Source organism: Pipistrellus kuhlii, unplaced genomic scaffold (genome assembly GCF_014108245.1).
Source record: "Pipistrellus kuhlii isolate mPipKuh1 unplaced genomic scaffold, mPipKuh1.p scaffold_m20_p_3, whole genome shotgun sequence".
NCBI classification, from domain to species: Eukaryota; Metazoa; Chordata; class Mammalia; order Chiroptera; family Vespertilionidae; genus Pipistrellus; species Pipistrellus kuhlii.
Genome location: NW_023425529.1, coordinates 125976841 through 126003934, shown reverse-complemented (window position 1 = coordinate 126003934; position 27094 = coordinate 125976841). Strand labels below are relative to the sequence as shown.

The 27094-nt window shown below is 35.3% G+C and overlaps 1 protein-coding gene across 5 annotated transcripts in view; it reads left to right on the top strand.

Annotated features, from left to right (window-relative positions):
- PCDH9 (protocadherin 9) overlaps positions 1 to 27094 on the top strand; it is a 900785-nt gene that overhangs the window by 204595 nt on the left and 669096 nt on the right. The window contains exon 3 of one of the 5 annotated variants that reach the window (XM_045588690.1): positions 10754 to 10925. The exons of the other annotated variants lie outside the window; for them this stretch is intronic. Coding sequence (XP_045444646.1) covers positions 10754 to 10894 — 141 coding nt within the window. The 3' untranslated portion in view covers positions 10895 to 10925. Of the gene's footprint in view, positions 1 to 10753; positions 10926 to 27094 lie in introns of those variants that run through there. 5 annotated transcript variants of the gene reach the window in all.

The window sequence follows — 27094 nt, the reverse complement described above, 5'->3', positions numbered from 1 at the left end:
TATTCCCTTTTTTCCCTTTTTTTATTTATTAAAGTATTATATGTGTACATATTTTACCATTGACCCACCCCCTATTTCACTATTCTTATTACAAAAAGAAAATGTCCCATTTCCAATATGTTAAATATTGCTATGAAGGGAAGTTCTCCCTTAGAGGAGAGTACAGGTTTATGGAGTAAACTATTCCTCCATCTTTCAAGTTCATCTTCTTTACCAGGAGTTCCCATTAATTTCATCTTGCCTAGATACTAAGTATGGCAGTCATATATTTTCATTTATGAAATGGAACAATCCTGAACCCTGACCTATCTCATCATTATGCTTTATGAGACTATGCTTGGTGCCAGAGAGGAACTTCAAATATTTCTATCATATAAGAGATACAATGTAGTTCTCACAGATATAACTCTCCTAGTAGCTGTCAGACTTATATAACATGAGAATAGCATTATGTATTCAACATAAACATGAAAATTTCTGTAAGATGGCACTTGTAGATTCAGAATTAAGACCTCTGAATTTTGTGTTTTTACTTTGGATTGTTGAGTTCACACAAAAAAAGCAGCATTTATGAAAAACAACAACCACACACAAAAAAAAACCCTTAAAAATAACATCATTAGAATTGAAAATTTATAGGGGATTTTTATATCTGCTCATAGAATACTTATAGTAAAGCTGCAGAAAGTGTAAATATCCCCAGGCTCAGGGCCAAGGGTATGTATGTGAGTCAAGAAGGCACGCACAGGAATCATTTCTGTATAAGCCAAGCAAGTAACATAACTTCATGATTTAATATTGATAGAGTGAGTATTCCCCCGCCCACCCTGCTACCGAGTTTCAATGCTACTTAACCTGGAAGGAATTGTATGTTAAACAAAAATCCAAAACCTCTATTGAATTGATTTAGATTCTCCAATGATGAAACTATAGCAACCAGAAAACAGTGTAGGATTTTGTGGAGAGTGGTAAGGGGACTAAATCAGAGATTGAAGGTACTCTACAGCTGCTTTTCACTAAGTCTGCGGGGTAATCTGAAAAAAGCTAGATCCTCCAGCCTTGTGTCCGGTATATGTTAAACCCCAGGTTTAATTTACAGCCGGTAATATAGTTTCCTTGGCAGTGATTCATAAATCCCCATTTCATCCGACAACTGCTGCAAGATAATCGTGCTTTCTCTGGAGCAGCTCCTGTGCCACTATGCCTGCCTCTCAGGCCACCACGGCTTCCGTTTAGAGAAATACCCTCCAATACCAGTCTTCACAAATGCATGGCCCTATTGAAATTGTGCTGGTGACTCACATTATTATTCAGGTCCAAGGTCATTAAAATTTTATCACATAAACCCTGCTGTCTGCACAGAAGAGGAATTGGAAATGTTGGCAAGGGATAATCACACATGTTGTATCAGAATTTGCTAAAAAGGAAAATCAACCTGTTTCGAGCAGGAAGGAACCAAAATAACATCACTTTTCATTTAAATCCTGGCCCCAAAAGAAACACATAAATATAACCAAATGTCAAGAACCCTGAAATTGACAGTAATCTACTGCAATTCATTTTCCAAATCCCTCGAATGTCTCAGTTTCCCAAAGTTGTCTGACAGTTTGATCCAGCTGCTCATGATACGATTTTCATGTTTCTCTTGAAGGCTGATATTAATCAAAGGATATCACTGAGAACTAAAGGCAGCCTGCTATTATTGATTGCAGTGTTGACTTATCAAAGAGCTGAGAGATTAGTGGGTTTAGAGCTTTATGGAGGCAGAGAAATTTGAATGGCTGGAAAACTGATTTGGCAATGACTTTAGGTTATAAATGCAAATAAAATAGGAAACAGCAGGAACAAAAACAATTCCAACAGGACCCACCACACTTCTGTCAAATGCCCAGGCCTCCCCCCTAAAACTACTTCTATTAAAGTTGTGTCTTTATACATATTGTTTATGGTTAAATGTGGCATTTTATGTTTTTCCTTTTTAGATATGTAACAGACTGTGACTCTACTAGCATGCTCATGAGCTATTCCAATTTCCATGAATGGCATGAGTAACCATTTTGAAAAGAGAAAACCTATCAGAGCTTTGAAAATATATAGAAGTTGTTCTTTCCTGTCCCATTTTAACATTTTATTGTTTGGAACAGTTTTAATGATTTATGTCTATAAGTTTTCAAGGTTAAAATCAGAGTATGCTCAGACAATTTTTTAGCAGATGAGAAAATCAGCCAAGGACAAAGTTTGGTTATATGCTAAACTTTGAAATACTGTATTATTCTGTCTATAGATAAGGCAAGAGTTCTCATCATTGGCAAGCAAGCTGTTCTACAAGTAGGGATAAATTTGTTCTGACTTTCTTTTCCTCTTCAGCCTTTTGAGATTGCTGTGAAATTTGATGGAGAGATTTCTTAACCTTAAGCAATGTTAATTAATCTATGTTTAAGTTGACCTTTGGTGCCTATTATAATTACATCTTCTCCCTAACAAGTAAAGCTAATATGTAATTGAATTTTATTAATATATGGTTTTAATTAATGTATAATTATATATTTATTTTTTTAAGCATTCTGTGTTGTTGTTTTTTTTAAGTCCACTTTCTGATTTTCGGAGACAACTCTGCAACATTATACTCAATAACATGCATGAGGCAGGAATCCTGTTATATAGTAATAATTATCTTCTTAAAATTTTGTACCCTTTATGTAATACTAGAGGTCTGGTGCATGAAATTCTGCATTCAGGAGTCCCTCAGCCCAGTCTGTGCCCTCTTGCAGTCCAGGACTCCTTAGGGGATTGGACCTAAGCAGGCAGGTGGACATCCCTCTGGTAGTCTGGGGATCTTGCAGTTCAGGACCCCTAGCTCCTTACCACTCACCTGCAGCAGAGGTGGCAGGTAGCTGTGAGCCTGGCTTCTGGCTGAGCAGCACTCCTCCTGTGGGAGTGCGCTGACTGCCAGGGGACAGCTCCTTCATTGAGCGTCTGCCCCCTGGTGGTCAGTGAGCATCCTAGTGATTGGTCGTTCTACCATTCATTCTGCTGTTCAGTTGATTTGCACATTAGGGTTTTATTATATACTGTAAAGTAGAAGCCCCGTGCACAAAATTCATTCATGGGCAGGGCCCCTAGTGGCTGCCAACTGCTGGCTGGGGCCTCCCTTCATTCTGTGCTGCCCTGGGTCATCGCATGTCATAGTGAGTGATCAAACTACTGGTAGGTTGAACTCCCAAGGGGACACTTTGCATTAGACTTTTATATATAAAGATAGCTGCACAGTTTTCATCCAAACTAAGAAATGGTATGATGTTTATCCAAATAGTCTTATGATAAATCTCATTCAAATTGTGCTAATATTACATAATGTCTTCCTGTTTTTTCATTTAAATCTTAGAACAGGGAAGAACTATTTTCTGTATTTAGCTAGATTTTTACACAAATACAACCAATACTATACTTCATTAATTTTGAAATATTTTCTTATTAAGCTTTTCTTATTAAAACTGAAGTTTTAATTCCCAAAGCCACTTAATGTTTGCCTTCACAACTGTAATCTATGACTGGTGGCTTATATAGCAACGTTTACTAGAAGCTCAGTGCCTAATTACAGCATTCTTGTTGGTACAAGCACACTTGTGCTTTCTAAAGAACTACCGCTTCAAAAGTTTTTTGAACATTTATTTTAAAATTATTTTCCCTCTACTTATCATTTGCAAGTTTCTGCAAAATTTTATAAAGACTAAGTAAAAGAAGTACTGTCTCTTTGACAGGCATAATTTCCAAAGGTAGATTCTCTTAACTATAAACAGAAACAATTCACATTTTTTTTCTCCAAAAAGTTTATTAGCATGCCAATTTATCAGGCACAAATAATGGAAAAATAAATCAAAATACCTAAACATTGAAAATTCCAGTATTTCATAGAATTATACTTTAAATGTAGACTAATAGACATTTGGAGGGATACATGTATCATTTCAATTGGATTGTACAGGTAGAAAACGAGATAAGAATTCTGAAAGAAATTATTACTGTAAATTGTAGAAAATATGGAAAATTGTAAACTTTATTATATATACATATATATTTTTTTAAATAATTTTTTAAGAAATCTGTTTGGTCATTATAAAAATTAAGGATGTTTTCAACCTTAGATGAGATTGAGGTTTCATTATTGATTCTTTCCAATATCTGCTTTCAAAATAGTTCATGACTAGAAGAAAAATGAACCAGTATTATAGCTCTCCCAAAGATTTCTATAAATAGTTTACTGTTGTTGTTGTTGTTGTTGTTTATTTATGCTTTGAATGAAAAGTTAGTTTAAAGCAATAGTTCTTTTTTTATTTTATTTTACTCTCAAAACACCATTATAATTATAGGGGTAGTTGTGTTTTTGCTAGTAAGAATTTTAATAGGTTATTTTAAGTGACTTTGTTTAAAATACTAAATAAACTTACTTTAGGAGTTGTGGATATTTTAATCTTATACTTGTTAATTTTAATTTTATTGTCAGAATTTAAAAATGTTATTTTAAAATTGAAAGGCAGCATCTTTAATTATCAATGGTAAATGAGTGACACCTTCAACTTTCAGGTAAAAGTCTCTAAGAAGGTATGGAGAGCAAACTGTTCTTTCCTATAGGGGTGTCGAACTCAATCAGAGAAGGGGCCAAAATCTAAAATCCTGCCTAAATCGCGGGCCGAATGGTTTACTGACCAGTCATAAACTGTCATTGTGATGGAAATGCAGCGGAGTGCAGTGATGACAGCGCGGTGTGGGCCACATTGCAAGGCCTGGCGGGACGGATTTGGCCCGCGGGCCTTGTGTTTGACACATGTGCTAGAATATGTTAGGCAAAAGGCATAGGGTTCTGGGAGAAGTATGCTTAGTCTCAGCTGAAGCTACCTACTCCAAAAAGAGTGCTGGGTCTTAGAAACTCTTTAAAGCATTTTGGTTTATTTGAACAATTTATTGTTTTCCACTTTACCTATTTGTGCCCATGGAAAATGTTTTACTGCTTATTTAAAGCTACAGATTCAGAGCAGGGTATGCCTAGAATATTTTCTCTTCTACTCATACATGATAAAATGTGATCTCTTTTTGCAGTGGTGTGACTAAGCCATTAAGAAAATTGTGTGGCTCAAAAAATGGCAAATTTGTAAATGTCCAATGGCCTCTGGCTAAATTTTGTAAAGGTTCTCATAGAAAGATGGAGGATTCTGACTTATTTTCATATCTTATTTATTAATATAAGAGATTTACCTAGAAAGAATGAAAAAAAAATAAAAAGAACAACAACCAAAATACTTCGAGTTTGGGAAGTTGGAAAATGAAGAGTAATGAAGGGTTGCATTAGGTCAGTAGCATTATTTATGTTTAAATGTGCTCTCCAGAATTTTGATGTGTTTTCCTGGTTGGAAAACTGATGAATAAGCATAGATCCATAATGCATATTGATCATTCAAAAGCACATTGCAAACTAAAAGGCAAAACATTTTAGTCAAGGCTCTTAAAACACATGCATGGAGTTATGCCAGTAAAAGAAGCTGCTTTCTAGGGAAGATAGGGATGTATTAGCTCTTGAATGAAGAGGTTAACCACTGAAGAGCCATTTTAGAAGGAATGGAAAAGCAGCAGGTATTGAAAAAAAGATAGATAGCTCTCCAAGATTGGGAGAGAGCCTCCGTAAGAGTCCACACAGATATTTTCAAGAACTAGGTGATTAGAAAGAGTGGAAGCCTGCAAGGTATTACATTAACAGTCATTTTAAGAAGCCATTATATTTTTTTCATGCTTTTTTAAGCAGTCTTTCCATATATAAATCCCATCTAAAGTCAATTGGAGGAAGATATCATCCTCTCTTTTTGCTCTATCCTTTGATTAAAAAAAAAGATTCCAACAGCTTTTTAAGTATTTTATCAAAGTTATTATTTCATCTGTCTTGCCTTGATATTATGAGTTCCATGACAGCAGACCTTTTCTTTTTCTCATTCAATTTTGTATAATCAGTGTTTAAGTCAAAATATTTATTGAATATATTAAGAAATTGATAGGAATATATTAAGAGATTTACTTAAAATTAGAATTCACATAAGGTATTTTTGGAAGCTAATTTGATTTCAGGCCAACATGATTCTGCCAGAATTATCTTTCTGATATAATTGAACTCTAGTAATCTGCCTTAAGTTAGGGAAGAATAAAGCTCTTTGAAGATACCAAATATCTCTAACCCTTATTTAAATTTTTAGGTAATCCATAATAATTGTCATTTATTCTAAGATGTTATGTGGGTGGGTTGTAAATAGTTATTTAAATAATATTTTAATGTAGAAAAGTAAAAAAAATAATAAATATTTAGAAAAACCATATTTAGAATGAAAGTAGTACAAGAAAGGGAGATTAAAAATTGCAGTTTCATGAGCCTTGGTTTACTAACTTTTTATACTTAAACATTTTAATGTTCTTCTTTAAATTGTACACTTCAAAAATGAATTCATTTTATGTATAAAGGAGTTTGCCTGCTTTAAAAATATAGAATAACAGTTTATTATAATGTTTAACTTTCTTTTTAGAAAAAACATAACACAAAAGATAAAAATATAAGTACAATATTAGCTAAACAGTGATAACATAATATATGTTATAACACAATATAATATGTATTACATTACATATTATATACTAGACTATTATATATATATATGAAAAAGATATATATATATATCTTTTTTCATTCTGGAATGTTTAAAATGTATTTATTGTAGTAAAATTGAAGGAAGGAAAATATACATATTTAAAATGCCATTTGATGAGTTTTGACATCATTATCACAATCAAAATAGTAGATATCTCCAACAAACCCACAGAACTTTCCTTAAGCCTGTATTCACTCCCTTCCATCCTTCTAGTAACAATCTCCTGCTTCAGAAATGTAATTGCTTTTAATTAAGGACATAGTGGCCATTCAAAAATGGAAATTAGAAAAGTTAATATAAAGTTCATGCTCCAAAGAAGTTCTTTTCAAAGAAGATTATTTAAATTTTGACACGAATAGCAATATCAGAATTATATACTTTTGAATGTGCTCCTGCAGTCTGAAAAGAAAGTGATAAAACTCCTTCCCTCAATAGCAATTAAGATGTTTGAATATTTAAGGAAGAGTGAGGAAACATTCATGTCATTTTTCTTGGACATTCTATGAAGTTTATTTAAACTATCTTGGTATTAATGTTTCATTATATTCATCCAGTATTTAAATAAGGGTATGATAACAGAGGGCCTGACTTTTCATAGGAGAATTAAGATAAACATACTAAACCCTTTTCATCTGTCCATTTAGAAGAAAAAATTAAAGTTCAGCACCCTGGTAAATTTTAAGTTCTTCTTACCTTGCATATATGTACACTCACTCACTCATACTGACACAGACACATTTATTATTGTACATTTTACTGATATAAAGAATATGTAGCCTCCAGTATATAAATAATTGCATTAAATTTCATGAATAATTATATATAACCAACTGATTCTTATAGAATATTTTCATTAATTGGTGGAAAATAACAAATGAGTTTGCTTTTGAGATATATGTATATATATATATATATATATATATATATATATATATATATATATATATATTGGTTGATATTTTCATTTATATTAATAGTAAAACAGAGTTAAAACGAACAAATAAGATATTTCAGATCTTCACTTATTCATCAACAATGTAAGCACTTATGTGTTTAGTCGATAGTTTACAAATATAGTCGGCCCTCTATATTCCAAATTCAACCAACACCAGATAAAAATATTCAGAAAAAAAAAAAACTTATGTTGTTGTATCATGTAGTTAGGCTTATGATGGTTGTTTTGTACTGAACGTGAACACACATTTTATTCTTGCAATATGACAACCATTTACATAGCATTTATATTGTACCAGGTAATCTAGAAATGATTTAAAGTATATAGGAGGATACACTGGGTTATAGGAAATACTATGTGATTTTATGTGATGGACCTGGGCATATAAGGATCCTATTATCTATGTGTGTGAGTGTGTATAGGGACAGGGTAACTGAAATCTGTCTCCATTGATACTGATGGATTATTGTACTGAAAGAGCATTTCATCTTTTTTTTTTCTGTTTACAATGTAACAGCTAAGGATAGGATTATTTTTTAAATTTTATTTGGTATTAATATTTTTCTGTCTTAAGTATAAATAATCAACAGATCCAGAGACATAGAAACATTGATCAGAACATCAAACCTCAGAGGGAAGATAGGGGAGGGTGGGGATATAGGGAAGAGATCAACCAAAGGACTTGTATGCGTGCATGTAAGCCTAACCAATAGACACAGACAACAGGGGATGAGGGCAAAAGTGGCGGGGGTGATGAGGGGTAACAGGGGAATAAGGACACATATATAACACCTTAATCAATAAAGAAATTTTAAAAATAATAATAATTAACAGCAATAAATTAAGCTCTGATATATAATGTTTGCTAATTCCTATGGCATAAGTCCTTCCATCATGGCTAATTTAAACCTGCCAGCATGATATTACTGAACATGAGTTGAGAAGAGATGCACATGGCACACCATTATATACTATTCCCATCATGCAGTTACAGTAAATATAAAACTTCAATTAGGCAGCCGAAACTGGTTTGGCTCAATGGATAGAGCGTCTGCTTGGGGACTGAAAGGTCCCAGGTTCGATTCCGGTCAAGAGCATGTACCTTGGTTGCGGGCATATCCCCAGTAGGGTGTGTGTAAGAGGCAGCTGATCGATGACTGTCTCATCGATGTTTCTGACTATCTCTCTCCCTTCCTCTCTGTACAAAATCAATAAAATATATATAAAAAAATAAAATAAACTTCAATTAGGCATGATAGTTAAAAATAGTAAGCTATTTTAATGTGATTTATTAAATTATAAGTTCATATGCATTCGTTTTAAAAAAAAGTGATTATGCTTAATAACTGACTCAAAAACTTCCTGAAAATTGTATAGGTTTTAACAGCTTCCGTACACCACTGCTTATTCCTAAGTATAGAAAATATGAGCAATGGCCAGAGTATTGTGGTAGTTAGCCTATTCTGCTACATCATTTGCCCTATAATAATTAATCACCCAATTTTGGTCAATATTCACTGTAGTCAACTTAAGTTTCCACCAGATTGTAAAGGTCTGTGTCCCCTTATCTAAATCAGTCAATATTTTCTTATCATGTCTTTGTATTAAAACACACTAACTTAAAGGTACAATAAATATAAAATTGAGATTCTGTTGGCTTCCAGACAAAGAATTTAGAGTAATACATGGGCTAACTTATGCAGGATTCACTTTTCCAAGGTCTGAAGAACAATTATGGCGACCAGAGCTACTCCTATTCCTAACACTTCTCTTCCTCCTCATCTTCCTCTTGCTTTTTCTCCTATAGATGGAATGCCTTATATCATGGAACATCATTTAATACAATCAGTTTGCAACTGATATAACTTATTTCTTTTGTTTATATTCTTTCTTATAGACTGCCTAAAAAATTGTATTTAAATATGCATTCTTTCCAGTCCAACTTGTTTTTCTTTTGTTTCCCAATTGCTTTTCTTAAGTTAGTTCTCCCGTGCCCCCTGCTTGTAGCTATGGCAACAACTTACGGTTAGCCATTGTGAGAATTCCACTAAGGAGCTCTGAAAAGGTTGGCCAAATGCCAGGGATACATGCTGATTCAGAGTCTTGAGAGGGCCCATTAAGTTGTCCAGTCTTAGATCCAAATTCATACTTCTTTGCTCTGTTTCCTTCCCCTCAGGCAAACTGTCTTTTATTTATTTGTTTCAAATCCTTGACTTGGCTATTAAGGGTTGCTTCAAGGAGCTGTTTAAATGAAAAGGTTCCCTTCAAATATGTCTTTCTTTTGTGCAGTTTCCTATTTCTTGGAAGTTGATTATGTTGGCATATAGAAGGTGCAGTTTCACTATAGAATCTCTGGTATGCCTTTGAAGTTTTGAAATAGCGTGACAAAGGATGCCAATGAGATTGCTTTTTTATGGGCAAAGAAAGACAAATGGCAGTTGGTGGCGAAAAGAAAAAGGAGTGGGGGACTGGGGTACTAATTTGGAACAGGTGTTGATCATTTTTGCCTAGATTAAGTAGTGTAACTATAAACAAATTATCTTCTAAAATAAAGGCTCAAAGTTAAAAAGGCTAAAGGAAAGACTTCCTATGAGAGCTTCCTCAAGCCTCTTCCTGAAAAAGAAAAAGATAGTAGAACAGAAGTTTGGATGATTAAGAGTGGTTGATTGGAAATAAAACCCAAAAGAGGAAACGACATTGCAGTGATTGGTTTGATTTGGTGAACACACTGCTATTTTCAGATTCAATTTGTGCCAACAGGCAAAGCTCTGAAGACCCCGTCTCAGTCAGCATCAAGGTGCTGGAGCAGTCCATCTTAAATGATTGGTTTTCCTTTGGACAATCATTGCACCCAGTTTCTGAAGCCTCAGCCCAGGAGAGAAGCCTTTGATGTCTGATCAGTGAGCCATACTCTCTTCTGTCTTCAAGAGAAATAACATTATGGCTTATAAACTTAGGGGATATTTCAGAAAAATCCTCCTTGTGTTTAAAAGAGCTGAGGAGGTTGAACTGCTAGGGAAAAAAAAAATTATCTTTATTGGATGGGCCCAAACACTTTAAGTATAAAGTACTTTTTTTGAAAGAAAATTACAAAATCACATTTTGGTTACAGGCACACCTTGGAGATATTGTGAGCTCAGTTCCAGACCACCCTAATAAAGTGAGTATCGCTATAAAGCGAATTGTAAATTGTTTTGCTTGTGGAAGTTCTTGCCGCCAGTTTGTAAAAAAAAAAAAAAAAAAAAAAAGGTAACATCTGTGAATTACATCAAAGTGAAACATAATAAAACAGGATATGCTTATAGTTTACAACATGCAGATTGCGTTGAATAGGTTTTCGTGGATGTCTTGCCTAGTTTCGGATTCAGGGAAAAAAAGCAGCAAAGTCATTTCACACACATGTCGCCATTGGATGGGAGGGGCTTGGGTGGAATTCTAGGCTCTGATTCAGGTTTTTTTGTTTTGTTTTGTTTTTTATTGATTTTTTACAGAGAGGAAAGGAGAGGGATAGAGAGCTAGAAACATCGATGAGAGAGAACCATCGATCAGCTGCCTCCTGCACACCCCGTACTGGGGATGTGCCTGCAACCCAGGTACATGCCTTGACCAGAATCGAACCTGGGACCTTTTAGTCCACAGGCTGACGCTCTATCCACTGAGCCAAACCGGTTTTGGCTGATTCAGGTTCTTAATAAAAGACCATCTCCTTGCTCATTCTAGCACTTAGTGGCTAGAGCATTTTTTATAAAATGAGAAAAAGATCTTCCATTTTGAGACTCTAATGTACACAAATTAATTGATTCACAAATATTTTTCTAACTTATAAATCTAAGTGACATATGTATATATATAAAAAGAACAAATAACTTACATTTAAATTGATATCATAATTAGAATTAAAAAAAATGCTACCTTTGCTCCCATTAGTACACTCATAGTGGTACTAGTATATAAACTTTGAAACCCAGAGGTATAAGAGGAAAAATAGGTAATTTATTTCAATGATACTTCTCTAGGATCAAAAACTTTGATGGGTACTTGAATGAAATAAAGCATTGCTACTTGTCATGTAAGAATGCATTCAGGTATTTAATTATTCTTTTTTTCCTGTTATATTCATTTATTAATTCTGATTGAGTGTCTGGCATTCAGGCACTGAGATGAGAGAGATTCAACTATTCGTGGTTCCTGCAAAACTCCACTTGAACGTGTGGAGAGGGTTAGTAGGTGTAGCGAAATATTCTCCTGTCTGTCAGGAGTTGTATAGTACAGCAAGTCCTCGAGTAATGTTTTATTCCATGTTGCTCTAACATTGATAGAATACCATAGGAGCTTAGCTCTTATTCATATCCATGAGCCTGTGGTGAGAATGGTTTTGGTATAAATTGTTTGCATGTAATGTCACAGAACCTGCTGATGAGTTTCAGTGAGAACTTAACAGCATAACAATGCAAGACAAGAAGTGGTCACTTTGTTCCATGAGTTTGAAGCTTGACTTGGTTGTGTTACCATAGGAATGGCAAAAAACTAAAAGGAGTCTGAAACTTTGAAATAGCAGTGCTTCTTTAGTTCACATAGACAAAGTAAAATAGAGGGTAGAAATGCCAAGTTGTAACATGTGGATATTTATAAAATGAAGACATTTGCATTTAATAGTATAATTTGTCTTTAATTTTACCTGTTCTCTCATACTTAATTTTACTGTATTTTAACTACTGATAAAAATCTCATATATTCAGATTTTGTAATCTCAAAGCATTTTATACAATGAATAAAATATTACATAGTCCCCTATGATTTAGGTTAACAGATGACAGATACATCATCTAGTTAAAACTAAACATATTACCGGTGTTTTTATGATGATTCTATCCCCATAACTGCATCTTACAACAGTCTGGATTGGTGTATGTGGCCTCTTGTTTTATTGACTGAAATCCACATGGCGTTTTTCCCTGTGAATTGGCTAGTATATATAGTTTACTATTTTGATTTTTCCAGCTGCTTTTTTGACGGACAGCCTGTTTCTGTTTTTTTTTTTTTGTTGTTGTTGTTTTGTTGTGTGTGTGTGTGATTGTTTTTTGTTTGTTTGTTTGTTTTTGTTTCTTTGCTTTGCTGTTTGGGAAGAAGGAAATATCTGCCTCGTCTCCTGATGTCAGTATACCTTTTTCAGGGTTTCAACCCTTCTGTCAGATATTTTGCCTGCTTGGTAATCCAGGCAGATATGGATGTGGCTTGGGTTGCTATGGATTCAATAAAGCTTTAGTTTAGTAGTGAATCAAAAAATAATTTTGCCTGTCAATGTACTTCAGCTTCTATTTCACGGCAGCGTCAGTGGCTGGTGGGAGAAGGCAGGAGGTTGGATGCACTGGCATTAGTCACACATGACATAGCATCGTCAAACTGGGGTAAGTGGGGCTCACTCAACCAAAGAGAAGCTCCTCGCAGTTGTTGTTTTTCCGCGTGCTCTTTCCCATAGATGCATTCTTCCTGTAAGCAGTACTTGACTCTTAGGAAAAAGAAACACACACTACACACAGACTAAAACGGAAAATGTGACAATCCCTGTGCATTCTGAAAAAATAAAATATAACGGAAAAATCAAAGGCTATTTTGCACAAAATTTATAAAGAGACTTAAGTCACTCAAACATAGACAATGTATTTGCAGCTAAAGAATTCTATGAAGTTTGTAAATGATGATTAGTGTATATCCAATAAAACACATTATTCAATAAAAGGCCACCCTATCCAGCTGTGATACCCCATCTGTACTCTTTTCTCCCCATAAACTGTCAGATGAGCTCATTGTCCCTGGGATATGCCTGGTGTTCTCACCTGTACTTGACACTTTGCCTCATTCCCTCTAGGAATCTCTTCCATCCCTGGCTTCTCTACCTAAGCTTTAGGTGGGCTGCCCCACCTCTCCTGAAGCATGTACTGAATACTTAGTGTGGCCAGGGTGATATTCAGGCCCTGGGAACAAAGGAGTGAAATATTTCAGTATCTTCTATTTTTGTGAGAGATCTGGAAAAAAGTAAACATTGCAATGGAAATATATAGATAGAAAAAAAGAAAGAAAGAAAAAAAAGAAAGAAAGGAGCTATTGTCTGAAGATGTTGAGGTAGGCTACTATTTGAACTGACATTTTCAAAAGGAGAAGATTCGCATATGAACTTTCTGAGGGAGGGGATTTCAAACTGAGAAAAACATATGAGGAAAAAAAATGACATGAATAACGGGGCTGTTCAATGAGCTTTAATTAGTGTAGTACTACTTGAGGGGTAAGTGAGAAACCAGCAGGGCAGATGAAGATGTTTGATATAAAGCTAGATATTTATGAAATTACCAGATCAGGAATGTTCTTATTTGCCAAATAAATTAATTTCAAATTTAATTTGTGATTTTCATTTGAGGTGGGGCAGTCGGGCATTCCCCGAGGGTTCCCAGATTAGAGATGGTGCAGGCTGGGCTGAGGGACACCTCTCCCCAATGCACAAAATTTGTGTACCTGACCTCTAGTATAGACATATATATGTATCTGTACGCAAATATTGGATCTTAAACCCATCTGAGTTGTATATCTATGGGTCTTTAAAGTTGCTATTTTCTGTCACTTATGGCATTAGTTCTAAATTAATATGTGCTTTCTGTAGTATCAATCTGAGATTACTGAATTTGTAATGTTTCTCTGTGCATGGTGAATACCTTTACCATTTTTGTTTTAAACACACAAATAAACATAAGTGCACTATGTGTTTTATTATTCATAGAATGTTCATGGCGATAATTTACCAAACTTCCTGAATATTGTATAATTTTGGAGAAAGTTGTCAAAAACTATCATTATTTTATATTGGGGATATATTTACATTTTAAAAATACTAAAGTATTGTAACTGTTTTAACTATAATTTATCCTATTTCCTCATCATAATTGAAACAAAGGTAAAAATAGAGCCATCTCCTCAGTAAACCTGGGATCATGGGCACATGCACAGTAACAGGTGGGCACCCTCCTTTCCCCCCTCATGGTGCCCATCTGCTGGTGCCCATCTGCCTTATCTTTGTCAACAGGGGTATTTTTTAAACTGTAAGAGAATATCAATGCCTGTAAATTGCTTAGAGAGCAAGATTTATTTAGATTCCCAAAACTGACAGTATAATTCACTTAAAGTGAAACTTCATTTATAGCAAAACCGAATGAACATTCGTTCAGATATCTAAAACGTATTGTGTTGTTTAAATTGCATTTTTGGTTTATACAGAGTCACTTTTCTTGGAGCGGGGTTTGCTTATGAAATCAAATTGAATTCTATTCTATTTCTGTTCAGCAGATCACAGTTCCACCCTAAATGAAATCATTCTATTTTTTCTTAAACAGTGGAAGGCAGGACACGGCCCACTTTGTCTAGCCTGTGTATGATTCATATTTGCCCATGTATCAGCAGCTTCTTCAGACACTACGGCTGTTTCGATAGTATTCACATTGTTAAATTCAGAACTATTGGAGGTTGCATTGATTGTATTGCCCTTCTGAGAGTGCTGGAACGCTCTCAGAGGACAAAAAAATGTCTTGTCAAAAAATATCACTGAGCGCTTAATGGGTGCTCTTGGGGCCCATGAAGTAGGTGCTATTACTGAAAAAGACTGCACTGCACGAAGCACACTCCCGAAGGCTTATGTGGTGAATTCTCATGTAGAACCTATAGATAAATGCAATAATATGCAGGAGAAAATGCTTTTCTATCAAGTCGATATTGTTATATTAGGCTATTGTTAAGATATTAGCCATGAAACAAGTCAAATGTGCTTGTATTCTGATTTTAATGAGAGGTAATGTTGGTGATGTAACGGGTCAGTGAACTATTGAAAAGAATGTGGGGAAAGTACAAATAAAATTTACTGGGTTGAGACCAAAACTCATTTTCAGGAAGTTCACTTGCTGAGCTCTGTAGTAGACATGCCTGACTGTAAAGTTTGAGGTAAATTTGCAAGACGATTGGGAAAATGACACAATAACTTCCTCTCTTCAGAGGCTTTGAGCCAATTCAGTTATTTGTGAACTCAAGTGATCAAATTCATCTTTTAAATTATATAGCTGCTTTTCCTGAGTAGCTCAAATTGTCTTATAGACATTATCTCATTTGTCCTCATATAAAGATGGGAAGTTACTATTGAATGAATGATCCCTGAAGTGAATATGTTAATAAGTGGAAATTCAAAGTAAGTGTTTTTTAATTCCTACTGTCTCACCTACTGGCTTTGTGACAGTGATGAGTAACTTTACCTCTACTAATCTTATTTTCTTTATCTATATATACCACAAATAAATATTCATACTTTTCACTTAATATCATGTGGAGAAATAATGAAACTGATCAAGAACATTTTTGGAGTTCTGGAAAAAGGACACGAACTAAATTTTAATAAATTAAAGCTACATAAATGAAAACGTATTTTCCTATAGAATTAACCTCATCTAGCAGCAACTTATTCTTACAGATATCAGAATGATTTTAATTACTGAAATTAGTTTTAAAAATATTTATCTAGCCCAAAATATTTACCAGGAATTGTGCTGGTTTGAGGGGTCATAGGGATGAATAAAATGGTTGCTGCCTTTTAGGAACTTTAATTTAACTGGAGGACAGACTTGCTAAGAAGTTGTTAGTAAGAGAGATGGAGTTCGAAACTATAACTATTGGCATGAGCAGTGTGCCATGGGAACATAGATGAAATAGAAATTTATCTTCTGCCTGGGTGGAATAAAGAGAACAATTGATTATACAGGAACAGAGATTAGAAAAGGGGTTTGGGGCCAAACTGTAAAGGACTTGAATAGTAGACTTAGATGGAATCCTTTTAACAGAAATCATTAAAGTTTTTAAGCCTCTTGAATCTGACCAATGTATTTAGCCTGTCCTCTATGTTTAAAAAAGTAATAGTGACTGTGATGAGAAAAAGCAGATTAGAAATGAGCTGTGGAGAAATTCAACAATAGATAAGGATGAATCAAATATGATTTGATGATTTCCAAGTTGAGTAACTGGGCTAGTAATGGGTAGTAATACTATTAACCAAATAAGGGTATCAGAAATAAAGAAGTGAAGAAAGGGTAACTTAAAGAAAAGAGTAACAAAGTCTACTTTTTGTAAGGTAAGTTCGATATTCTCCCATATTCCACATTCTAATCTTCATATAAAATTCAGACTAGGTTTTTAATATTCACTCAAATATCAGCAATTTTGATAGTTGCATGTGCTTAGATGTCAGCAGACCCAGGGAGGTCAGTGTGCTGGTCTAAGAAGTAAACAGGCAGAGAGAGAGAGAGAGAGAGAGAGAGAGAGAGAGAGAGAGAGAGAGAGAGAATACAAGCGAGTGTGGCCAAATCAAAGGAACATTGACGGGTGCCTTATAAGAGAGGTGCTGTTGTATTAGCAGAAAAAAGTTGTAAAAGAAGAGCCAGAGGTGAATAATGCCATGGACACTGTAGAAGAAAATCTCAACAAATAAGGAATATCTTATTGTTGAATGCTTTAGAGATATCAAGGAAATCCGAGACCAAAGCTTCTTTTGTAAGACTAAGAATTTATTTTTGGGATTGGTAATTACAAATTCACCTTCAGGTAGAAGGCAATGGTTATGTTATAATAACAAGAAGCTAACATTGGAAAATTAATTCGGTAAGTTTGGTAGCTAAGGAAAGGGGAGTTGGGGCTGCTTCTTGGAGAGGAAGTGGGCTGGACTGAGATCTTTGAAGATGGAGGGTATTTTAACACATTTTCAAGCAAAGAGATGATGGATGAAGGCAATGGAAATTTATAAGGGGTGGGTGTATCTTTCTTAGAGTAAAGCTGCAAGAAGTGGAGAGTTAGAAGATCAAAAACACAGTTTAAAACTAATTGAGCCTCTTCTTCCCAAGATACTATAAAGAGTCAGCTAGTAGTGGCACAGAAATAGGTCACCAGTGAAAGGGTTGGTGTGTGGGGGGTAGGGTGAGGGGAGGGCGGTAAGGGTATTTTGAGTAGGAAGGTGATAACTCAGAACTTTGTGAAAGGAAATGGGAAAAGAAATGGAGCAGATGTGATTAAATGTGCCTGGTAGCACCGAGATAAAAGCAGTGTTATTATCAAAGGCAATCCGGACTTGGCGTAAGTGGAGCAATAGAGAGAATGCTCTGGGGGAAAGACCGAGCATATCCACACTTTGTTAGCAAGAGAACAAAAGTTCTAGAGGACACAATCAACTTAGAAAGAGTGCAATTTTGCAAGGAAAAGGACATGAAAAGTTCTGGCATAGAATCGCATGAACTTCCTATGGCAGACTTTATTTCCTTTTTAATCTTCACCCAAGAATATGCTTATTGATTTGGCTCCTTTGTTGTAAATTAATTGTCCCTATATAAGAGGGTTTATTTCTGTGCCTTAAGTTCTGTTACAGTGATCTGTAGGTCTGATTTTGTACCAATATCTAATTTCTTTAATTACAGTAACTTTATAGTGGCATTTGAAGTCAGGGAGCATGATACCTCCAGTTTCTACTTTCTCAAGATTGCTATGGCTACTCAGGATATTTTGTAGTTCCATACACATTTTTAAAAATATATTTAATTGGTTTTTACAGAGAGAAAGGAAGAGGGATAGATAGTTAGGAACATTGGTAAGAGAGAAACATCGATCAGCTGCCTCCTGCACATGCCCCACTGGAGATGTGGCCGCAACCAAGGTACATGCCCTTGACATGAATTGAACCTGGGACCTGCCCCCTCCCCCACAGTCCACAGGCCGATTCTCTGTCCACTGAGCTAATCCGGCCAGGGCTCCATATACATTTTTTACTCATTTATTCTAGTTCTATGAAATAGGCCATTGGAATTTTGATGGAGATTATATTGAATCTGTTGAGTATTCTAGGTAATATAGCCATTTTACCAGTATTAATTCTTCCCATTTATAAGCTGTATCACTATTCTCATAGTGGATATATTATTAATAAAAATTAATACTTACATTATCGCAGCTATAATTTTGTTATGTCACAATTTTGATGACACACACACACACAATCACACATACACTCACACATAGACACACTTTGACATATTGTCTGAGTCTTAAATGAATAGAGTGACTTCCCCTAGTAATTGGGACTAATTATCTCCTTACAGGAGTGTGTTCTTTCTGCCACGATTTCTAATGCCAACCAATTTACACTTAGGTTCTTTACTATTAATCATCTAGGCCTTTCATGATATAATAACACTTTAGACTTTTCTCAATAGCGTGACTCTTTAATCTTTTTACATAAGAAAGGAAATATTTGTCTATTATTGAGCTTTCAGTGTTAACCATTTGGTTTAGATGGAGGAAGGGAATGTAGGAACCATCACAATTATGGGAGTAGAAGCTGGATGAATAAGAGGCTGTCTCTGCTGTTCATGGGGTGGAAAACAATGTGATTCACTAACCATTCAATTTATTTGTACTCTTCCTGTTCATTAGTCCATGAATAGTATAAACTAGATAAAACAATGATTTAGAATTTCCTTATCAGTGTTCATTCAGCAGGAGAAATCTTAAGGTCCCATGGTTTGTTTTGCTTTTTCTTTCCTTCTTGCATCAATGATAAATTAGAAAAAGTAATTAAATGCTGTTGGTAATAACTTGCTTGTTGTACCTTGAAAAAGAATGTAACTCATTATGGAGACCTGATTGCTGGCTTTAGTCTCATCCTCTCTCTCCTTTTCTCTCCAATGCACACCTGTACATGCACACAGACATAGTACTGCATATTTAATATTGTTTTGCTGATGTGACTATAGACAAAAATTCACAAAATCACATTGTCATCAATAATGCAATTACTATTGAAAATACTATTAGGGAGATAAGAGTTATAGAGCTACAAATAAGGGCCAAGTGCTGTATGACATGCTATACATAATTACTCCTCGTCGATGGCTTTAACTATTCATTTGCTAGTACTTATACTTAGTAATATTTTATTTCACAACTTTATAAAAGGATTAGATTTATCTAATTTTTATAGCTTAATGCTCTTCAATAATGAACAACGGAACCTCCATTCCAAAATCTGTTAAATCAGTTGTTTCAAGATTTAGTGCATAAAATTTTCTAAGCAATAGAGTTATTTTAAAATTGCAAAAGGAGAGAGAAGGAAATAGAGAAGAAAAATGAAGAGAATGAAAGGAAAGGGAAACAAAGGGAAGGGAGGGATGGGGGGAGGGGAGGGAAGTTGGAGGGGAGGGAAGGGAAGAGGTGGGGAAGAGAGGGAAGGGGATTGGGGAGGGGAGGGGAGAGAAGGGGAGGAGTGGAAGAGAGGGGAGGGGAGGGATGGAGAGGGGAAGGGAGAAATGTAATTCTCTGCAAGGAATGCTCCATCTAAAACAAGGTCCAGCAATTATTTTTAGTTTCATGGTTTAATTGATAATTGAACTGAAATTTGTTCTCTATATAAATATTTATATAAATACGAGTTTCCATGCAGTTTTTGCTGGGTAGCAGATACTTTGAAAACAGCAGTGGCGTTATTTTGGAGTACAATGTTGCTGATGTTAGTAGCAACCAGCCGTATTTTTAAGGAATAAAGAATCTGAATGTAAACACCTTTATCAAGAGCAAAATATTTTAAAAAGTATCTAACATTCAGCTCTCTAATCATTATGCCTGGCTCTAAGTAAGTTTCTGATCTATTGGCATTGGTATTTCTCCATGTATGTTTAATTTGTGAGTCTTAGTGCTTTATTGATTGAAAATGAAATGCCTCAGGTCTTATTGCAAAGGTCTAATGATGCTTCTTATGGACACAATCTTGTACGTAACAGTGATAGATATGTACACAAGGCATTTAATTATTGACACACCAAAGATACTCACCATCCCTAAGGTATTGATTTAATAGATATCTAGTGAAAAGCATTTTAGCAAAACTTCCATCTCTTTCATATTCCATCATCTTTGCTTTAGAAACTGATAATTCTTTTAGTAACCTTATTCTTTAAAACATTTAATAAGTGATAAACTTCTGCGTTAAATCATTTAATAATATTCTAGTTTATTTGACTTTTGACCATAAATGTAGGATATGAATGTAGATTTTACGTTTCTTCTTAGTTATATTGTGTCTAATAAGTATTGTGGAAGACAGCTCTGTTAATAAGCATTTGACATCATTTCATCATAGAATTGATGCTAATAACATCATGATTAAAAGAAGCAAGACAATTATATATAGACCTAGCTGGTTTGCTCAGTGGATAGAGCATCGTCTGCAGACCAAAGGGCCCAGGGTTTGATTCCAGTCAAAGGCATCTTCCTTGGTTGCAGGATCCTCCCTGGCCTGGGAACCTGGTCAGGGCGCATGTAGAAGGCAACCAATCTCTCTAAAAATCGGTGGAAAAACATCTTCAGGTGAGGATTAACAACAACAACAACAACAATGAAATATAAATAAAAAATGTGTAAATGTATTAAATAGAGTCAGAAGTTGCTTTTACCCACCTCTCTTACCTTGCTTTTATATTGATACTAGAGGCCCAGTGCACAAAATTCATGCACTCAGGGGCAGGGAGCAGGGAGTTCCTCAACCCAGATTGAGAGAGGGCACAAGCCAGGCTGAGGGACCCCACCAGTGCACAATCAGGGCCAGAAAGGGACTCTGGAGGTTGACCAGCCAGAGAGGGACTGTAGGAGAACTCCAGAGCATATCCATCCCATCTCTCTCAGTCCCAATTGGCCAGACCCCAGCAGTAAACTAAGGTACCAGTCAGAGCATCTGGCCCCTGGTGGTCAGTGCATGTCATAGTGAGCAATTGAGCAGCCTTAACATATCATTAGCATATTATGCTTTGATTGGTTGAATTAATGACCAGACAACCCAGACACTTAGCATATTAGGTTTTATTATATAGGATAGGGAATTGTATTAGTCACTTTCTCTCTAGATCACATTAAATTATGATAAATATCACAATGTATATGATTTTTTTAATACATAGAGTAAAGGAAAAGCAGTAAGAACTAAGTACTCAATATTACTGGCTCAGAAAAATGGAAGTCAAATAGCTCCACATTTGAGTTAACATACTAATTTCTGTCTCATGCCAAAGGTTACTGACTTGAGCTTGAATTGTTTTTATTTAAATTGTTAAAGTCCAGTGAAAATGTTAATATGCCCTGAGGTGGGTCGGGTCAAGAAATCATTGCATGAGTCAAGAGTTGTCACAACTTAGGCAATGTGTACATAAATACTGTGAGAGAAATAATATTGCAAATAGACCAGGATATTCTATTAATAGCATAATTATAATAGGTCAGTTATCAAAATAATAACTATTGCAACCTTTTTACTAGTATTTTATCATTCTGGAAGCTATAAAAATGACATCTCTGATATTCAGCTTTGTGTTTTTGTTTTGTTTTTGTTTTTCATTTTTTACTTCCATGATGTATTTGGAGTGCTGGTGGGCTCTAAGTGAGAATAACATCCTATCTTGCAGATTTTGTAGTTAATAGGAAAAAAAAAAAATGATTTTAAGAACCTCCCACACCCACTGCACCTCAACATAATGGATTACAGCTTCTAGTTTAGCTGATTATGAGTGAAGGTTTCTGATTCCTATAGTTTGGAGACTGAATCCATACTCTATAATAATAAGGGACTTGGAGGAAGTTATTTAACCTTTCTGTGACCAGTTTCACCTTAAAACAATAATCATTGCAACAATAGTGGTAGCTTATCTTATGGAAAATATGACTTTGCATTGAAATAACATGTGTAAAGCTCTCAGTACAATGCCTGCTAGTTAGCAAGTCTTCCATTAAAATCTATTGCTATTGCCTAGCTCAGTGGTTGAGTATTGACATATTGAACCAGGAGGTCACCATTCAATTCCTGGTCAGGGCACATGCCCAGTTGCAGTTCCAACCTCAGTGGGGGTCATGCAGGAGGCAGCCAATCAATGATTCTCTCTTATCATTGATGTTTCTATCTCTTACTTCTTCTCCCTTCCTTTCTGAAATCAATACAAATATATTTTTTTTAAATCCACAGCTATTTCAATAGTTACTTTAATTAACCTGATTAAACTTCACGTTTTCTTAATATCATTAGTTAATTGATATGTAACTTGGCAAAGTAGCATCCAAAAGGATTTTACATCCATTCTCTTTAAGGAAAAACACATGTAAAGATTTAATAGAAATACAAAGCAGGTGAGGGTTGATAAAAACAAAAAGAACTATTGTATATTACTCCAGTAAATAAAGAAATTGTCTTGAAAGTTAAGGATGGGGGATGGGTAGAAGTTGCTGTGGGAGAGAAGCAGGAGGAGAGTGGGGGCTAAAGGAGCTACTAAGTAAGGGGAACAGATCAGACAGAATACATACATGAAAAGAAGTTTAACATGTTCATAATTCAATGATAAACCCTAGGTTCCCAACAGCAGGGTAGGATCCAGGCTTTGTGTGCCTTAAATATTGTTAGGGTTCTCTTTAATCAAAATAATGCAAATTAATTGTAGGGCCTTCATGGGTGCCTTTGCGAATGAGGGACCTTGAAGCTGATGTGTTAACTTCACTATAAACCCACATCTAACTAATAAGGGAAGTATTTGCTAAGCATAATGAAATGAATAGGTGGCCTCAAATTATGGTTAGCTCTGAAATCCCTGGAGAGGAGTTTCAAACTGTGTTAGAACTGTGTTTCCCAATGTATAGTCCTAGGACCAGCAGTGTCATCCTCAAGTAGGAACTTGTTATATATGCCTAACCTTCAACCTGGTTCAGAAAATTGGAGACCAGCAGCCTGTGCCTTGACAAACCCTCTTGGTGTTTAAGATGGACACTGAAGTCTGAGACCCCGTGTGGAGAGACGGGCTCTGAGCTGCCTGCAGTAAAGGAAATGGCACACTTGAATGAACGTGGTTTAGGTACATTCTAAGTATTCAGCATGGGCTGGATTAGAGGCAGAGAGGCAAGACATGATGCTAATACCGTGGTTGGCAAACTGCAGCTCGGTAGCCACATGCAGCTCTTTGGCCCCTTGAGTGTGACTCTTCCACAAAATACCACGGCCTGGGTGAGTTTATTTTGTCCAAGTGGCATTAGAAGAAGTTTTTAAGTTTAAAAAATTTGGCCCTCAAAAGAAATTTCAATCATTGTAGTGCTGATATTTGGCTCTGTTGACTAATTAGTTTGCCTACCACTGTGCTAACACATTGGTAGGTAACAGTTCACATAAGAAGGTACGAAAGAATCAGGAAATTGACTACATTTGATTGCTTCATGTGAGTGTGGAGGAGGTTTACCTTCAGGATGAGTCCAGATGTTCAGGTTGCTTTGTCTGGCAGCAATGAAAGTGAAAGAGGTTGTTTGATGGAAGGGGAAGTTGGGGTTGGTGAGTGGGGAAAGGGATAGATGATTTTGTTTTGAATGTAGTTAGATACTCAGACTAAAGCAAGTTCAGTGAACATTGTAAATTCTTTTCAGTTCTGCCCTGGAGGTGTCCCCTGAAGGTCCAATTTGACTGCAGGACTTATTCAGGACTGACATTCTCCCAACTTCAGTGTCCCAGGGAGGGCAAAGAGAAGGTTTTCAAGTCATGGGCTGCAGTGTGTGACATGAAGATGTAAGACTAGATGGATGTAGGGGCTTGGCCTCTTCAGATTCCTAGGGTGTCCTCAACCTCTCTCACTGGAGGTGAGGGTGGTGCTTTTAAGAATATGGGGAGGGGGAGGCAAATCTGAAGATGAGCAAACCATAGAACTGCTTAGAAGCATCAGAAATGAAGTTTGAGATTTTACAATAGCACAGGTTTTTGTTTGTTTGTTTGTTTGTTTACTTGTTCGTTTTCTATTTTCCCTTTTACCATTAAAAGCACAATGCAGAACAAGAGAAGAATAAGAGCTACACTACCCAGAGTAATGTAACATTTTCCCCCCGATTTTCATTTTTAGAAATACATATTTTATTCTTTGGGCCATCATGTGATATACATATGGCCAATTTTACTATCCTTATTTTTGAGATTACAGGAGAGAGATCCAGAAATGGAAAACGGCCTCCATCGGGTTAAAATACATATCTGTTTTGAACATGCTGATTCTCACATATCAGTTAGCTATCTAAGTAAGAAAATATCTAGTAGCCAAGGGGCTAAAAGGACCAGAGTTCATTACAAGCGCTTGAAGTATAGAGTTAGCATATTTCTCGGAGAACAGTATAATACAAAACAATATGTAATTACCCTCCTCAACCCACAAAAGTAAACTAATCTTGTAGACTGTGCACTAGCTGATATTTTCTTGCTCAACTTGTTTCCATAGAAAAGAAATGTGATATAGCTCTTTTCCCAGTGGGTAGGTAGTACTTCAAAGAAATCCCACTCTTGGTTATGGTGTGTTTTACTTGCCAGTAACTTTGAATAGGCTCTAGCAATTGTAACTGCTATGAAGAGTGTAAATAGAAACAAATGATTTGTTGAGAACTTTTCATTATTTTGTTCCATATTATTATGGTCTTGTTTTATTCTCTTATTACAAAATCTACATATTATATCCAATAGCGATTGGGAATTTAACTTTAATAAAATCTGCAGCATATACTTAATGAATATATTTGCATTTTATAATGGGTGCTAATATGAATGGTGAAATAAGCTCCAATTAGAAGCCTTCTCTTTGTGTATAATCTCTTTGTGTATAATCAAGAGCAGAAGCATTTTCTATACACTTGTTGTTTTCAGAGCATTAATATAATTGCATTCTATGTCTTTAATGGTGTAAAGTTGATATACTCATGACTACCCTGCCACTCTTAAATTGGCTATCATACATATTAGGAGAGACACCTGAATAAAAATGTTAGCCATGGGCATAAAGACTCAGAGTTGTGTGGATTCTGGGGCATTGATCAGGACTGGCCAAAATGAGGAACAAAAGCAGACATTGCCTGCTGTACACATGAGGATACTTTTTAAAATTCCACAGCATAGCCTGGACATAATATAGTATTTTTTTGCTGAATGAGTGAATGGAAGTTATTTTTTCTACTTCTTTGTATTCTATGCTCCCAATTGCTCAGAAAAATCAGATAGAGAATAGTGAATGTTTTCAATAATGCCCAAAATGATAATACACCAAAAATAATTCCTAAGCCAAATAAATGTTTCTCTCTATTCATATTTTATTATTAATTCCCATTTAAAAAAACGGCCAATATACGTGCTGGACCAGCTAGCTCATTCCAGGCCTTTGCACTCCTACCAGTCTCAGTGTGCTTTCTTCTTTACTTCTCTAGCTATAGGACTTCCATTCAGCCAGTTTACCAATGGTTCTTCTGGATAATGGTTGTTCTGTATTTTATTTTATTTTTAAAATATATTTTATTGATTTTTTTACAGAGAGGAAGAGAGAGGTATAGACAGTTAGAAACATCGATGAGAGAATCATCAATCAGCTGCCTCTTGCACACCCACTACTGGGGATGTGTCCACAACCAAGGTACATGCCCTTGACCGGAATCAAACCTGGGACCCCCTCAGTTCGCGGGCTGATGCTCTATCCACTGATTCAAACCTGTTTTGGCTGTTATGTATTTTAGTTGTAATTTTGATGTGGCTGTAGAAGGTGGCAAGTTCAGGTGTTTACCTACACTACCATCTTAAAACTCTATCTCTATTCACACATTTAAAAAAATCACTTAGTAACAAATTTTTAAGTTTATAAATTAAATACAAATATATTAAAAATTAAAATTTTAAAAATCCCTCATAATCCCACTATTGTGTTCATACATAAATATATTTACAGATTTATTAACTTGATATATTGAAACTGTTTGTTATTTTTAACTCAAAATCATACCTTAAAGATTTACTAAATTTTTCACATTTTTGCTATCTTTATTTTTATATCTGCACAATATTAAAGTAATCACATTGAATTTATATCCTAAAGTATTCTAACTTTTGTCATAGATATTGCTGCTATTACAAGTTTTATAGAATAGCTCTGTTTACTATTACAAACTTAAAAAAAATTTCCAGCCCTAACCAGTTTGGCTCAGTGGATAGAGCTTTGGCCTGCGGACTCAAGGGTTCCAGGTTTGATTTTGATCAAGGGCATGTACCTTGGTTGAGGGCACATCCCAGTAGGGAGTGTGCAGGAGGCAGCAGATCCATGTTTCTCTCTCATCGATGTTTCTAACTCTCTATCCCTCTCCCTTCCTCTCTGTAAAAAAAAAAAAATTCAATAAAACATATTAAAAAATTTTCCAGTAAAGATAATTTAGAATAAGGTTTGATGCTCTTTGGAATATTTTAATGTAGTATATTCACATATTGGCAGTAATGTTGAAGCTTGAATGTATATAAGTAGTTTGGCTCTTGACACTGAAGCCAAACTAAGCTTAGATGGATTTATTCCTTTAAAGA